Here is a 16599-nt window from a genome sequence, read left to right on the forward strand (position 1 = left end):
GTGTAGGCTTCATTACTGTCGTGGTCATGGTCATTGTTGTCATCGTCATCATCAAAATGAGGCCACATTTGCTGTTTGCTTAATAAATGTCAGGCATTGTTTTAAACCTTTTATATTTGTTCTCATTAAATCCTCACAATAATGCCATGAAGTAGGTATTATTTTTGTTTTCACATTGCAGACGGGAGGAAAACATCTTAGAGAACCTAATAGCTTGCTCATTTTCATACAGCTATTAAGTGACAGATCTTGGACTTGATCTGTGTGAAACCAAAGGGTAATGCTTCATTTTAATGAGTTCCATTTTTGATGGAAAAGAAGGCATGCCTTCAAACGCAGGCTATGCATTGCTTCCTTTACTCATGGTAGTGTGGGTTGCACAGACCATAGTTTTCTCTACCAACCCTGGTAATTAAACTGTAAATGCACAGGTTGGAAAAATTGGCCTTGCAAACCCAAAACTATAAAATGGTGGCCACAGACATCAGTTGACTATTACACAATTGCAAGGAAACAGTTTTTTTTTTTACAGGCAATAATGGAAGTATTACATTTTTATTTATTTACTTTTGACTGATGGATAAATGACACTGGTAATAATGAAAATCATGTCACTTCTCAATGAATCTCTCTAGAAAGATAATTTTATGGGGGATACTGATAACTTTGTCTTAATTTTGATGTTGAAGTTATGAACTTTTGGGATCTTTTCAAGGGGGAGATCATTTTATTACTAAAAGCTAGGAGAAGCCTCACTTTTTGTTTACCATAGGTCATTTGATACATGGTCATTTGACATTGTTTTGGGGTATAACCATTGTTGATGCCAAATCCTAAGACTTCAGAGGGTTTGTATATTGGCTCCATTAAGTGTTAATTAAATGTTAACACTAATTAAATGTTTTAGGTTAAGTCACTGAACTCGTCAGAATCTTACCTCTAAATCGGGGCAACCAGGGTTTACATTTTTTCTTCAGGAATGAGAAGTAGTATAAAATATCAGTAGTTGCTAAATGATTTGTGCATATTTTAGAACGTAATTTAATTTTGCTTAATTTGATTTATTTAAAATTTTTTTAAAATTATTTTTCCTTTTTCCTTTTGTCTGAGCCCACTTGCTAGGGAATAATTTACTTTAGCAATAAATAATTAATCTAGAGAATTCTCCATTTACTACTTAAACCAACTTGATACACATTGAAATTATTTTTGAATTTTTTTAAATGATGAAATTCAGTTTATTAATCTGTATTTTACAGATTCTTATTTAAAGTTCAACTGAACATCAACAAGTTGATTAAAATATAAGAAATTGACCACTGTCTTTCATGGTGGAGAAAACTCCATTTCAAATAAAAATAATCATAAAATGGGTTACCACGATATTGTAGTTAAGAAAACTTATAGTCCTATTATATAAAAGCTCCAGTATAAGAGGGAGAGTTATCAGAATTTTAATAGCCAGAGAGCTAAAAATTATAATTTATAATAGGAATTGAAAAAACTAAGTGAATTGTAATCCAGAATTATTAAACTAGTTGCCTAAATTGTTATTTACATCTTTAAAGGCATTTTCACTTTCTAAATTTTTCATATATTATTTTTATCATGAGAAAAAAAAGTTAATGCACAAAGGTGGGCTCAAATAGGAGAAAATCTAAAAAATAATCATTTGATATTCTGGTTTTATCTCCTCTTAATATAGGATGGGAAATCCTAACAGCTGTAGTACGTTGCATGAATAAGTAAAATTTGAGGGTAAAGGAGTTCCACTGATATTTTTAATCCAAAAAACGTAACAGAAACCCAAGTGATAAATGGAGGTATCTCTTGCTTCATCTCTGGTTGGGGCTTTGAGATAGCAAGTAGTACCAGCAGCCAGAAACCGCATAACAAATACATTGGGCAATTGGGATTGGGGATGTTGACTGAACCTTTGGACTTGACTGATCCGAATGCCAAATTCTAATTTAAAAAGGAAAAACTGAATGTTTGAGACATAGTGTGATTTGGTGAAGCAAACAATGGACTCCCAGGTTAAAAACTCTAATCAGTCTCTTCTGCTGAGTTCCTGAGTTAACCGTTTGTGTAGTGGTCTCCTAGTATATTTTATAACTTACAAAGCTAAAGGATCAAAGCAATTATCTGGAAATACACACAAAACTCATGTTTGGTATAAATGTCTGAACAATTAACTAAACTGTCGCAACAGCTTTTTTCATTGATTTGATCTAACACTGATATGCCTCATAGGGTCATGAGTTGAAAAAACAACTCTAAAGCTATTCCACAAGAAGAAAGATAATATTTTTCTAAACAAATGTTAGGAAAATGAAAATATGAAAGTTTCTATTTATGCTTATTTATGAAATTTGCCTACCTTCCAAGTGTGTCCCCAAGCCACCCACCAAAGAATGATGCAATCATTCCACCAACTGCAAAGCTGGATACAGACAGGGACCAGAGCATGGTGATTAGTTGAGCAGCTGCCACAGTCTCTTCCTCAGCCCAGGGGGTTGGTTTTGGGTTCATTGAGTATGAGATTGTGGGCAGTTCATCTGTACTGTTGATAACATAGTTGTTGATAGCTTTTCGGTCATCCAGTGGAGCACCCAAAACATGCCTATAGTGAGATATTATTATCTAGGAGATAAAGAAAAATAGCTTTACTATTTCAAACATTCTATGTATTTTTGTTTTTGTCTTTAAAGTGTTTGTTATGTGTTTAAATAGTACCATCTCAATTATGTGTTTTATATACATATAAACATGGATAGATTTGTTTACAGTTGGCCATATCCTATAAAACAAAGGTTATAAATTCCATTGCCAACAAGAACCAGGCAGGAACAAATAAATGAAGGGAACATGTAATACTTTGATGACTAGGGGACTAAAATACATTTTCTACTATTTGGGAGTAATAGGGAATGGTTAGGATTGTGGAACTGGAGAGCAGGAGGAAGCTGCAAACGTGAAACTGGTGTTGGATGACCTTTAATTTTTTAACAGAAAGTCAGAAATCTGAGTTTTTATGTAAATTTTTTCAAGTTTTAAATATTGGCAACTATTGAAATTGAAACTATTCTGCAGGCTAGGCCAGGCGCGGTGGCTCACACTTATAATCCCAGCACTTTGGGAGGCCGATGTGGGTGGATTGCTTGAGCTCAGGAGTTTGAGACCAGGCTGGGCAACATGGTGAAACCCTGTCTCTACGAAGAATACTAAAAATTACCCAGGCATGGTGGTGGCACATGCCTGTAGTCCCAGCTACTTGTGGGGGCTGAAGCGGGAAGACTGCTTGAGCCTGGGAGGTTGAGGCTGCAGTGAATCAAGATGGAGCCATTGCACTCCAGCCTGGGTGAGAAAGTAAGACCTTGTCTCAAAAAATATATATATTCTGCAGGCTAAAAAGATATATTTTCATGCTAGTGTTACTTCTGCATAGCAGGATTTAAATTGACTTATATACATATTTTAACAGAATCATAAAAGTGGATATAAGAAAAAAGACTAGGAAAGTTAAGATGAGGGTCAAAAATAAAGTTAGCATACAGAATTCAAACACTAGGTGGTGTATCTTTGTTGGAAGTGAGCTATAAATTTACCAGTAAACTTCCTAGCTACCAGGGCAAAGAGAGGAAAACAACCGGGTATATTATTGATGAATTCCTAAGATAACAATAACTTAGTGGCCCTTGAGAAGGTATTGAGACCTGAAGGAAGTTTCTCCTGTGGGTCCTCATAGAGTTAAGTGTGTAACAAAATGAACAACATTGAAAACTAAATTTCATGGAGCCATATTTTGTGATGTGCTTCATATAATTCAGATGAATTATAGGACATGGGAGGAAGACGAGGCCATCTTCCTCCCATGTCATTCCTCTCAATGGTGATTTGGTCACTATTTAGCATCAGTGAGCTGGGAGGGTACTCTCTGAAAAGGACCTGGAATGTAGCTGCTCTGGGTTACTAGTTTTGGGCAAAGGCCTATTTGGTAATGCCAGCTGAGTGAGGGAAAGAATTGAGCATCCTCTTATAAAAGAAGTCTGATCAAGACATTCGCCTCAGACCGGGTGCCGTAGCTCATGCCTGTAATCTAGCACTTTGGGAGGCTGAGGTGGGTGGATCACTTGAGGTCAGGAGTTCGAGACCAGCCTGGCTAACGTGGTGAAACCCTTTCTCTACTAAAAGTATCATAAATTAGCCAGGCATTGTGGCTGGAGCCTGTAATCTCAGCTACTCGGGAGGCTGAGGCAGGAGAATTGTTTGAACTCAGGAGGTAGGGTTGAAGTGAAAATCTCCAGCCTGGATGACAGAGTGAGACTTTGTCTCAAAAAACTAAAACAAAAACATTTGCCTCACTAGAAGGCTGCCTTATATGAATAATATGCATAGAAAAAAAAAAGCTGAAGGAAATATCCAAAATGTTCTCAGCAGTTTGCTTATTCTGGTAGAATAATTATGGGTATTTTTTTTTCTAATACTGTCTTCAGTAGGCATGTGTAATTTTCATAACCATACAAAAGTGTGATTTTACAATCCTTTCAAGTAATCCCAAATGTCATTCAGCTGATAAAAAAAAAAATAAAGGGCTTAAAAAAATCATTCTTATTTAATGATTATTTAAAGAGCTGTTTCAGCAGCTCTTTAAACACAAAAGGAAGGGCCTATATATAGAGAGAGCACTAACCTGGATGCCAGTATGGGGATCACTGTTTTCAGCTCTGGCTCTGGCACTTGGATTGAAGAAGGTGAAACCTTAGCCTAAGCTTCCCTCTAAGACTGCAGGGGATGGTTTAATTTTTCCTTTTTTTTTTTTTTTTTTTTTTTTGAGATGGAGTTTTGCTCTTGTTGCCCAGGCTGGAGTGCAATGGTGCAATCTCAGCTCATCGCAACCTCTGCCTCCCGGGTTCAAGCGATTCTCTTGCCTCAGCCTCCCGAGTAGATGGGATTATAGGCATGCGCCACCATGCCCAGGTAATTTTGTATTTTTAGTAGAGACAGGGTTTCTCTATGTTGGTCAGGCTGGTCTCGAACTCCCGACCTCAGGTGATTCGCCAGCCTCAGCCTCCCAAAGTGCTGGGATTACAGGAGTGAGCCACTGCACCCAGCCAGGGATGGTTTAATTAATGATGTGATAAGGTCTTCCACAAAAAGAGAAGGGGCTGTATTAACCAAGTCATGGTGATGTTGAACGTTAAATTGTTAAATGATGTTAAATTCCAGGAAACCTGCTAAATTGGCATGTGTTGTCATCACCCACACAAAAGAGATATCACCCTTGTCTCTTGACCCCTAGCACTATGCCCTGGATCTCTCAGCCTGCCACCAGGCCTGCCATCAGGAGCCGTGCTCCTGATGATTGTAGCACCTAATCGGAGCATGTCTTTCAGCAGGAAGCAGCCCTTTTCAGGTGATGGATTATGGTCAGCTCATATTTCACATATCCACACCCTGCAGTATCTTTTATTTTCCTTGGGGCCCAATGTTCTAAAAGATGCAGAGGAAATATAATGGACTTATAGAAGGCACCCAAAAAATGTTTGTACCTTCACTTTATGCCACCTCTTCCCCAGGTTCCTCTTCTCTCTCTTTCATTAATTCACCCCTCTTTATTGAGTACCTTCTTTATGCCAACTACTGTGCTTGGCACCAGTGATAGAGGAACAATTCATCAGTTTTGCCCTCAATGACCTCACAGTCTGAGTTACAGCAGAGGGGAATGAAGTCCTGGTTCCCCGACTTACGGGCTATGGGAGCTGAGAGTAACACACCTCTCCCATGTATTCACTGAATACCAGAAATGGGATGCACGAAATAGATGAGAAAAATGGTTGAAATAACTTGATTAAAAATTCACCCAAGGAGTCATCATGGAGAAAATCCAAACTTTGTTGAACTTCTTGAATATTATTCTAAAGTTTTACATTATTTTACTTTGGGTCACCTATGGGAGACAGGAATGGTGGGGGAAGGACCATAATCTCTTTTAGTTTAGGGCTTCTTAAGGTTTTAATGTAGACTGGAAATGGGCATAATAAGGTTGTTGAGAGGATACACTTGGGGAGATCATATGTTAAAGTACCTGATGCAAATAAGCAGGTGCTCAAAAAATGTGCCCTGAGTGAAACATATCCTTATTCCCTGGCACTTTTCATTCATGTATGGCTGAGATCTCTGAATGAATGTTGCAATAAGCTTTTTTTTTTTTTTTTTAAAGTATCCTTCAGCACATATATTCTGCCTGGAGTTTTCTGTGAGCTCAGCAAACAGCAGAGTCAGAGATTAGGAATTATTTATTGCCTCCTTTTTTTTTTCCCCACTGCGATTGTTAATTGAGGAGTCAAGGCCAAGTTATCAGCTTTGGAACAGTGCACATCGTACCTGACAGGCCAGGATGGCCTTGTGTCTCCCACGTGGACACCCTCTATCTCTATGTATGAGGAACATATGGTATCTATCACTGACAGAACTTGCCAAAAAGAGAACTTGTACATATTTCACTTGCCTGTTGAGGTGCATTGATCACACCAATGTCATATCCAAACTGGAAGGAACCCAGCACAGCGGTGATGACAGTGAAAACCAGGGTCCCAGTGACCTGCAGGGGGCGAAACACAGGGCAGGGAAACACCAGGCAATTTTAGTTTCCCATCTTTCTGTCAGGCTGCAGCTTGAACTTCTTACAGGCTCCACAGGCTGGTTCTTTCCCTTCAATATCGATTTGCAGTATGCCCTGTGCTCCAGGCTGGCAGGTGTTGTTCATACAAGAATGTGAGAGCCATTCATCATTTCCCCTATGCTGCTAAAACTCGAAGAACTTTGGGACAGCTTCTTCCAGGGGAGGAAACAAACATTCTTTTCCATATATGTATATGAGAATAACATACCTCTCCTGTCTATTCACTGGATACCAGAATAGGGATGCATAAAATATATGAGAAAAATGGTTGAAATTACTTGATTAAAAAAATCCACCCAAATAGTCATCATGCAGAAAGTCCAAACTTTGTTTTATACATATATATTTGTTGATATATATGTATTTATATATATTTATTTATTTATTATTCAGAATCAGGACTGAGAACTAGAATAGCTGCTGATGGAAGGGAGCCGCCAAGATAGAGCTGTTATATCACTGGGAGCAGTAAAATATGACACCAGTAATAAAGAGATGGGGAGCTCTTTTGGACGTTGCCATGGTGACAAAAATACTCATATAAGAGGCATTAGCTAGCCTTTATCATGTTCTGCATCAACATCCAGGGAAGGGTACTTTTCAGGATTTGCATCTAGTTCAGCCTAGAGTTGTAGGATAAGGGCCATTATTTTCTCCCCAACTCCCCAACTCCATGTAGCTACAATGAAACTGTGTAGAAAAGGGGCAGAACATTCATCCCCTTGAACTCATATTTACATGTCTTAACTATCTTGGAGAAATCACATCATGCATACAGATACTTAGTGTAGCATTTTTTTGTGCATGTGGTAGCAACATTGTAGAAAGAACCCAAACATCGTTCAATGGGAAATAGTCAAATAGATTCAGATACATCATAATACATACGTCAGATACATGTAATATGCTATGCAGCAGTTAAAAGGAATAATATGATCATGTGTACTGACTTATTTTTAAGTGGCAAAGGAAGTTATGTAATGTTTTTTAAAGGCTTAAACATGAGTTTGATTTAAAAACTCAGTTATTTGATTTGTGCATGATGTATACAATTCATAGAATGTTTTCTTGAAGAACAAGTGAGTTGATGGTCATTGAGGAGGAATGTGAGGTTGGAGAAGGAGAGTGAAGGAAATTTTTTCTTGTATTCATATGATTAGACATTTCATAAGGAAGATATTTCATGTACATTTACGTAATTTAAATTTTTATAAAGCTTGGGATATAGTAGGAACTTTGTTATGTAAATGAATGAGTCACATCAACATGGATTCCAGTTCTCACTCTTAGTGGGTATGTGACCCAAGCCACTTCCCTTATAGGAGCTTCAGTTTTTCTCTAAATTATGGGGTGATAGTAAATCTCCCTACCCTGGTATAAAGCCCCAGTATAAAGAATAGCAAATTAGCCAGGACCCCTCATTACCCTGAAAAGCTAGAGATCAGAAATTTCGCAAAGTATCACAGAACCATCCTGGGAGCCCTTGAAATTATTTAGTCCAGTGGGTCTAAAACCAGACCCTACTTGGAGAGCCTGTTACACATGTAGCTTCTTGGAGACAGCCCCAGATCTTCTACTGGATTAGAATCTCTGGGGTGGGGATAGGGAATCTGTAGGTTTACAAAGCTTCCACCCCTTTCACTAATATAGGGGGTATCTATACAGACTTTCCCTCCTAACACTTCTTTCTCTGAAAGAAAGGACTTCAAAGTTGACCCAAAAGATACGGTTATATGATACATATATATTGCCCAAAAGAATAATATATATGTGATATATAGTATTGTATAATATGTTTATTAGATATAAATTGGCCAGGCATAGTGGCTCACACCTGTAATCCCAGCACTTTGAGGGACTGAGGTAGGTAGATGACTTGAGCCTAAGAGTTTGAGACCAGCCTGGGTAGCATAGCAAGACCTCGTCTCTACAAAAAAATACAAAGAGTAGCAGGACATGGTGATGTATGCCCATAGTCCCAGCTACTCAGGAGGCTGAGGTGGGAGGATTGCTTGAGCCCAGGAGGTCGATGCTGCAGTGAGCTATGATTGCACCACTGTACTCCAGCCTGGGTGACAAAGCAAGACCCTGTCTCAAAATATATATGTATTTTTATTTTATATATTTATATATCATTTACATCTGATATTTATCACATATATATCATTTATATCTTACATATAAGATATATTAACATTTTATGTTTATTACATGTGAATTGTATATATTATACATAAAATGCATACACACACTATATGATATATGGTCCATGGGAGTATGAAAGATTTTGAATTTAAAATGTAACTCGACATCTAAAACTCAGTGGCTTAGATAGCCAAAGCTAAGATGGGATTTTATTTACTTAGTTGGTGGTTTCTTCTCAAATCCTTTTTCTACTCAAGCTATTTCCAAGGATAGGGATTTTCATCCTTTTTACAGGTGGTAGCCATTGTCAGAAGTGATGGGATAAGGAGTACCCTGGGAGGGCTTTAACCCACTTCCCTCATACTCTCCATCACTAAAACCAGGACAATCTGATGTGAGATGCAACGCAAACAGATTCAAAGCCTAATACTACTTATGCTTACTGCATGCCTGTTCACTATGTGGATTATCTCATTTACTTCTTACATTACTTTCTATTGCTGCCGTAACAAATTACTACCAGTGCAGCAGCTTAAACAACACAAATTTATTTATCTTAAGGTATAGCCAAGCATGGCAGCTCATGCCTATAATCCCAGCATTTGGGAGGCTGAGGCTGGAGGATTGCTTGAGGCCAAGAGTTCAAGACCAGCCTGGGCAGCATAGCGAGATCCCCATCTGTACAAAAACAACAAAAAACATCTATAGATGGGAAGTCTGGTGTAAGTATCACTGGACTAAGATCAGGTTGTCGGTAGGCTGTGTTCCTTTCTGGAGGCTGTTGGAGAAAATTTGGGTTGATGATGGAATTCAGTTCCTCTTGGTTATAGGTCTAAAGTCTGTCGTTTTGCCCTGGTTATAAACTAAGGGCCATTCCCAGCTCTAGATGCCACCAAATTTCCTTGGCTACTGGTATCTTTCATCTTTATAGCCAGTAATGGGCAGGTCAGGTCCTTCTCATGTTACATCTTTCTGGCACTGACAAGTAGCTGGGAAAGTTCTTCCCTTTTAAGAATTCATAGGATTAGATTTGACTCATCAGGGTAATCCAGGAAAATCTCATCTCTAAGTCTATTACCTTAATCTCATCTGTAAAGTCTTTTGCCACATAAGGCAAGATATTCCCAGGTTCTGGCAATGAAGCTGTGGACTTCTTTGGAGGACGATTATTCTGTCTACCACATTCTTCACGGCAGCATCATTAATGTCCCCATTTTATAGATAGCTAGATTAGTTTAACATCTCACAGCTAGTAAATTAAAGAACAATGACTTAGTTCCAGATCTTATGCTTTTAACTTCTTGGTTATTTTGCTTCCCTCATTAGTCAGATGCAGACATTCAAAAGCCAAGCACATCTGAAAAATCTAGGACCATAATCTTTATAAATTAAAAAAGCTAAGAGCATACATATCCACAGAATTTACCACTTGTAGGTGTTTAGCTGTTTGGCTTCAAACACCCAGAAATCTCAACCACATTTTCCCACCACTTACCACACAAATCCCTTTTCCCCCACCTACCAGTAGAAACTTCTGGTGAGGTCTCTGGACAAAAGTCCAAAAAGGCAAAGCCTACTCAATTGCTCATCTGTAGCTGAGCTGAAGAGGAACCTCAGGGTCTTCCCACCACCAAGCCCAAGACCACAATATACTTCCTCAATCTCATCCCTGCATTTTCTTCTGTGGCACTTGGTTTCTTAGTGACTGCCACCTCCTACTTCATCCCTGGATTTCTGCTCTCTGGGGGTTCTCTCCCTGTCCCTCTACCATACAAACATATAATTTATTTCTCCTTATATTAACAGTCCAATCAGTAGCCATGCTAATGGTGAGCAGGGGCGACACAGAAATTGAAGCTGGGGTGATAGCGATAGCTGCAGCAGATGTACTCCCCTATCGTCTCCATTAGTTCACCCCTGTCACTTTATATACACAGCATAAGTCACAAAGTCCCACATTACTTTGACAAAAATGAAAGCTAATTTTTAAAGATGCTGGATCTCCCATCCTATTTCTTTCCAATCAAATTGTTCTAAGTCCTTACTGTAGAAATTCTGGAGCTGCCTCTAAGATCAGTTTCTCGTTTTATTAGAATAACAAAAATAGCAACTATGAAGGAGATAGGAGAGTTTTTAAACGTTTAGAAATCTTAGCGTGTTATTAAAGTCCTTATCCTCTGGCCTTCCTGGTTTCTTTTTGAGGGTTGGCTGTGGTCCTGCCACCCCAGGGCCTGCAGTTCCTTATTTTAACTCCTCAAGATAGAATTTTACCAGGTTGGTCAGATAAGGAGCAATCTCATCCATTTTAAGCAGGTCATTTGAATTTCTGAGAATTTCCAACAAAAGTGATTATCCCAAATATCAAAATCTCTGAAACTATCTAATGGCATTTCCTTTTGCTTTCTTTTTCTTTATTTTTTATTTTCAGGTTTAATTCCCCTCTCTGAACTCCATGTTAAAATGGCTCCCACTCCTTCGTCTTTTCTTTCTCCAATGTTGTGAAATGAAAAGAAGTAATGTTTATAGTCAGCCTTGTATGTGGCTTGGCTCTAGACTTGGTCAAAGGAGGTTTTGTTTCTAAGGGGAAATTTCCAAAAACGACCAAGTCTTAATAAGCCCCGTCCACTCTAATGTCCAAGAAGTTGACACAAGAAAAAGTACATAAGTGCTACTGAAAATAGCAAGAAATTAGAGAGGATCTTAACCTGTCCAAGTTCTGAGGTTCTAGATGGTTTGCCTGTTTTCTCAACAACCCTGTAGGTAGGAATTATTATTATCATTTCATATATGGGGCAACTCACATGGAAAGAGTAAACAGCTTGTCCAAAGGCCACATACCTAGTAAGTGCAGAAGATCTTCAAGCCTTTTCTCTTAACTTCTTCATAGGCTATGAGGTGTTCAGCTTGCACTTTAAAAAATGCTGCCTTCATTAGGAGCTTAATAACTTTAAGTTAGAGAAACTAGATTCCATATCCAATTTAAAATACGCTGCTGGATAAATGTGGAAGGGTAGAATAAGCAAATGGCTGAACTTCAACATAAAACAGAATGTAGTGTTTATATTGTGACTTATAAGTCATATAGGGTCTATTAGAAAAAACAAATAGATGTGGGAATCAGAAAAGCTCCAAAAAAGTCCCAGCTAGGCTCCCAATGTCACTGAGCCTAAGTTTCTTTGCCTATAAAATGGGTATAAAACTAGTTAATGCATAGGATTACTGTAAAAACTGAGATAAATAATGTGGTCTTCCTATAAACAGTAAAAGGGCTACAGAACAAATGCATCTTTAATCATATCTTTATCATCTCATTCATTTCTTTTGTCAAACAGCCATGTGTCAGTGTTTCATACTTTACCAATACTCTTTGCAATACCACAAAGTACGTGAAATTATTCCTATTTTAGAGGTGAGGAAGCCAGGGATCAGAGAGGATTAAGGAGCATACCTAACACCACACAGCTAGTGACAGATACTCTAGTGTGGGAACGCAGAGCTGATGGTCTTAAACACCACTGCTAACCTAAAGAGCAGATTTTTCCAGCAACTACTGATTGACTAGGTAGGGAGGAGAAGCTTATACCCTTTTCTTTAAACTACATGTCTCCAAAAGCTAAACCAAAGGTGATCTTGCATGCAACTTTGGAAAAAGCCAGGGGCTTATCGAGTCACAGAATTTTTAAGTTGAAAGAGACCTTAGAGAGCAATGGATTCTTGTCTAATTCCTCCATTCTTCAGTTGTAGAAACTGAGGTTTCACAGGCCAAGTTGTTTATGTCATTTGTCTGATTTCCATGAGCATTTTGGACATATTCGGAGTGACAACTCAGGTCTCTTGACCCCAGTTCCTTGCTTATCCTACTTCTTTCAAAGTCTGGGTAGATTCACAAAGCTGAAAAACATTGCACTATCTCAGTTCTCATTCTTTCTGGGTTCCATTGTTAGGCAGTTCCTTGGTTATCAAGAAAAGATCTACAACATAATTTCAAAAGCCCCTAAGAAAATTGATGATAGTTTTGAATGAAGCTTGAACATCTGTTATGTGCCAGACACTGTGTTAAGCGCATTACCTTCCTTTTTGCAGTAGCTTTCAAACTTTAGTTATTTGATTACTACCTTCATGAATTTTGCCAAATCTGCATACCATCTATGTAGTTGTTAACTTAATGTTTGTCTTTATATTGACCTTAAAGTTCTAACTACTTTAGCTTTATCCTGGGCTATAATACTCATGAAATCATGATGTGCTAATTATTCTTTAAATACATATTATATAAATACTATATATATAAATAGTGTTTATATAGTGTTTATTCAACTTTAAATATAAAACACAGTGTTTATATAATATGTATTTAAAGTGTTTATATTATATTTTATAATTAATGTATAATATAAATACTATTTATATAATATGTATTTAACACTTAATAATTATATAACTATTAACATTAAAATGTTTGTTGTCTAAGCCTCTCTAATATCATCTCATTTAATTACTCCCGAACTCTAAAGTACTAGTATAATCCCCTAATATCCCATATTATATCACTGAGCCCAAGTTTCTTTGCCTGTAAAAAAGGTATATTGTATCCCAGTATGTTCTTGTTTTCTCACAACAGAGAAAACCCAAAGCTCAGTTAAATAACTTAACCCAGGCCTCACAGCAGGTTAGTGGCATTGCTAGAACCCAGATCCAAGTCTGGCTGACTCCAAAGCCAGTGCTGCTAACCATGCCATCTAATGACATGAAGGAATGTTCAGCAGAGTAAGTTGCACCAGATCAGAACTTAAAGGTGAGACTCTACAGGGCACAGATTGATTAACTTATATATTGTGTGTACAGGGGTGGGTGAGTTTATTTAAGAACCACATATAAGGGAGCAAGGACACTTTATATTTTCAAGTTTTTTTTTTTAAAGTATCATATCTAGAGAGAAGTTGAAACAGTAGTGCAGTGATCATTCCATAACCTTCGCCTTTATTCACCACTGGTTAACATTCACCATATTTGTTTAACTCTCACTCTGTATTTGTTTGTGTGTGTGTTGTTTTGGCTGAACCATTTACAAATAAGCTGTAGATATTTGTGTCATTTCACCCCTAAATACTTTGGCATGTACAAAGAACAAAGACATCCTCCTACATAATTAGATACCATTATTATATCCAAGAGTGTGACACTGATACAGTAATATTACTTAAGATGCAGCCTGTATTTAAAATTTCCCAACTGTCTCCATAGTTCCCTTATTGCTGTTTTTTTCTTCCTTCCACAATCTAAATCATTTATTACATTTGGTTGTCAGTTTGTCTTAATCCCTTTTAATCTAGAACAACCCTTCTACCTCTTTTGTCTCTCCTGCACTGACGTTTCTGAAGATTCCTGCTGAGTTTTCATGATTAAATTTAGGTCAATCTGCCCTTTTTTTTTTTTTTGGTTAGGAGGGGATATATTTCTTTAGTAATATGGTTGTGCACAATTACTTGAAAAAACTTATGCAGACTAGTCAGTTAACAGCAAAAATCCTTAAAACCCCAATTACTGAATAAGAAACAGTTTTTCATTTGGCAAAGTAAAGATAATTAATTTTGATCTCTGGTAGCTACACCCAACCTCCCCCAAATTCTCTATATGACTTGAATGTATTCCCCTAACTATCTCCTGAAAATCAGACTTGAAATGAATATAATGCTGCTTTACCTTATCTTCTGTCATTGTACTAGTTGGGAGTCCTCCTGTCAATTCCAGGTCTTGTGTGAGTGTGGCACATGCACCTGACTAGCTCCTGCCTGTTTATTCGCAGCTCTGCCTAGGCCTAGTTATGCATTGCAGGAGGAGGAGCAAGGAGAGGGAGGAGTTGGGCTACCCAGACCTAAGAGTCCAAGTCTAATCTTCTCAGCAGCAGCTGAATATTGATGGGAATCTAATCAATAAGTGCTTTGCCTCAGCAACCTGTGGCTTCAATGCCTTTGTTCCACTAGGAAAGAAAATGGGAGCAGGTCCCTTAGGCATAAGTTACAAATCAGGGGCAATCACATTTCAAGGCATGTGTTATGTGGCAGTAATTGGGAGCCGGTGAAAAGAGAAATCTTTGGAGTCTTTTCTAGAAGATGAGATATGCTGAGCTGCCATGCTGTGTTGGGAGGCACACTGCACTCTGCTCCACAGAGAATTAGTGCTGTGGTGTTTCTGTGTAGAGCTGGGCTGTGTGGCCAGAGACCATTGTTGACTTGCTGGTTACCTGGATGAGCTTTGGATCGTTAGGGACTTGGGTTTGAATCTCAACATTTTACTGGGGAGTATAACCTTAAGCAAGCGGCTCACTGTGACTTTTCTCTGATTAGTTTTTTATTTTTGCCTGATAGAATAGAAATAACACACATTTTGTTGAGTGGATTAAATGAGATCATATGTGAAAGTGTTTGGCATAGTCTCAACATATAATAAGTACTTAGCAAATGGCTGTTATTACTGTTATTATTATTGCTTCATGTATGTCAAGAAGCACTTGCTGGAGGCTTTAATGCAGAGTTCTCAAATAAATCTGCTCGTATGGCTTGATCTTGGGCCTAAGTATCCCTTATGATATCCAAACCCTGTGGGGGTTCAGGAGATATCAAATTTATTGAGCTTTAAGTGTGCATGGCAACTGGGGCCACAGATTCCACTGAGGCTCAAATGGAACCAGTTCCCAGCAGAACAAAAATGTAACAAGCAGCAACAGAATGAGGGGTGTTATGAAGAAACAGGGTGAGAAAATGAAGGATTAGAGGAGATTCAGATTTCACCTTTTTATTTTGCCACTCTGTTTTCATTTCTGTCACCTCTGCAAGGTGACACACCTGAAATGTTTGGTTTGAGAAGAGAATTCAATTCAAACCACAAACTTTTACTGAGCCCAGCGCAGTTCCATGCTCTGAGATGACTGAGATAAATAAGTCACAGCCTCCTCTTGCTAGGTGTTTATAACATATAAGATGAGACATATGTAATGCAGACACAATACAATAATTTCTTAGTGGAAGAGCGTGAGCACATATTAATAGTAACGATGGTTAATCTTTACTGAGGTCTTGCCGGGTGCCAGGTGCTGCTCTCAGCACTTGACATGGATTAACTCGTTTAGTCATAACATGAGGTGCTCTGTGTCATAGTGCCAAGCTTTGGGGAGCAGCTTTGAAGTCAGACTTTAAAGCGCCCAGGTAGCCACGCTGACTTTCCGCATCAGTTTTGGCTGGTGATGAGCACGCCCAATTGCCAGAGCGGTCCGCAGTCAGGAGCGGTTCCATGGCATTTGCCAGTGACATGACATTCTGCGGGAAAGCGTCTCTGTGCCGCGTCACAAATGATACCGGTGTGGTTTACCAACCTTTGTCTTTTGAACCTGCCTTTTCGGAAACGGAATTTGCCTTGAGTGCGCGGGCGGCCAGTGAGCCTTTGACTTCTTGTGCTCAGCCCCGGCCGGCCCGGCCGGCGCGGAGCACGGCGGCAGGAAACCGTTCTCTTCTCCCACTGGGAGAGCGACCCGCCATTCACTAGCGGGCCTTCGGGGCACCCTGATCAGTTTCCTCAGGTTCAGCCAAGGCCTCTGTGGTTCTGCTCTTTCTCAGAAATGAATGAGTAATCTCTGTACCATCTGGGATGTGCTAAAACTTTATCTCCGTGCGGGGAAGGGGTGCGATTCATTTACATTGATGCTCTGATTGCTTTTGCCCGCGGAGAACTGATAAGCGATTCCAGACTTTCAGGAGAGCGTGTCTTGGAGC

General features: G+C 38.7%; 1 protein-coding gene across 3 annotated transcripts in view; it reads right to left on the reverse strand.

Annotated features, from left to right (window-relative positions):
- The window catches only part of SLC2A2 (solute carrier family 2 member 2), a 30296-nt gene extending 15672 nt beyond the window's left edge, over positions 1 to 14624 (reverse strand). The window contains exons 1-3 of one of the 3 annotated variants that reach the window (XM_030823118.1): positions 14534 to 14597; positions 6512 to 6604; positions 2381 to 2643 (exon numbers count right to left, since the gene is read on the reverse strand). In XM_030823118.1, the coding sequence (XP_030678978.1) occupies positions 2381 to 2643; positions 6512 to 6604; positions 14534 to 14548 (371 nt within the window). In that variant the 5' untranslated portion in view covers positions 14549 to 14597. Of the gene's footprint in view, positions 1 to 2380; positions 2644 to 6511; positions 6605 to 14533 lie in introns of all 3 variants that reach the window. The other 2 variants (XM_004089668.3, XM_030823119.1) reach the window with 2 other exon arrangements.
- Between the last annotated feature and the right edge of the window lie 1975 nt (positions 14625 to 16599).

This window comes from Nomascus leucogenys, chromosome 11, assembly GCF_006542625.1.
Source record: "Nomascus leucogenys isolate Asia chromosome 11, Asia_NLE_v1, whole genome shotgun sequence".
NCBI lineage: Eukaryota > Metazoa > Chordata > Mammalia > Primates > Hylobatidae > Nomascus > Nomascus leucogenys.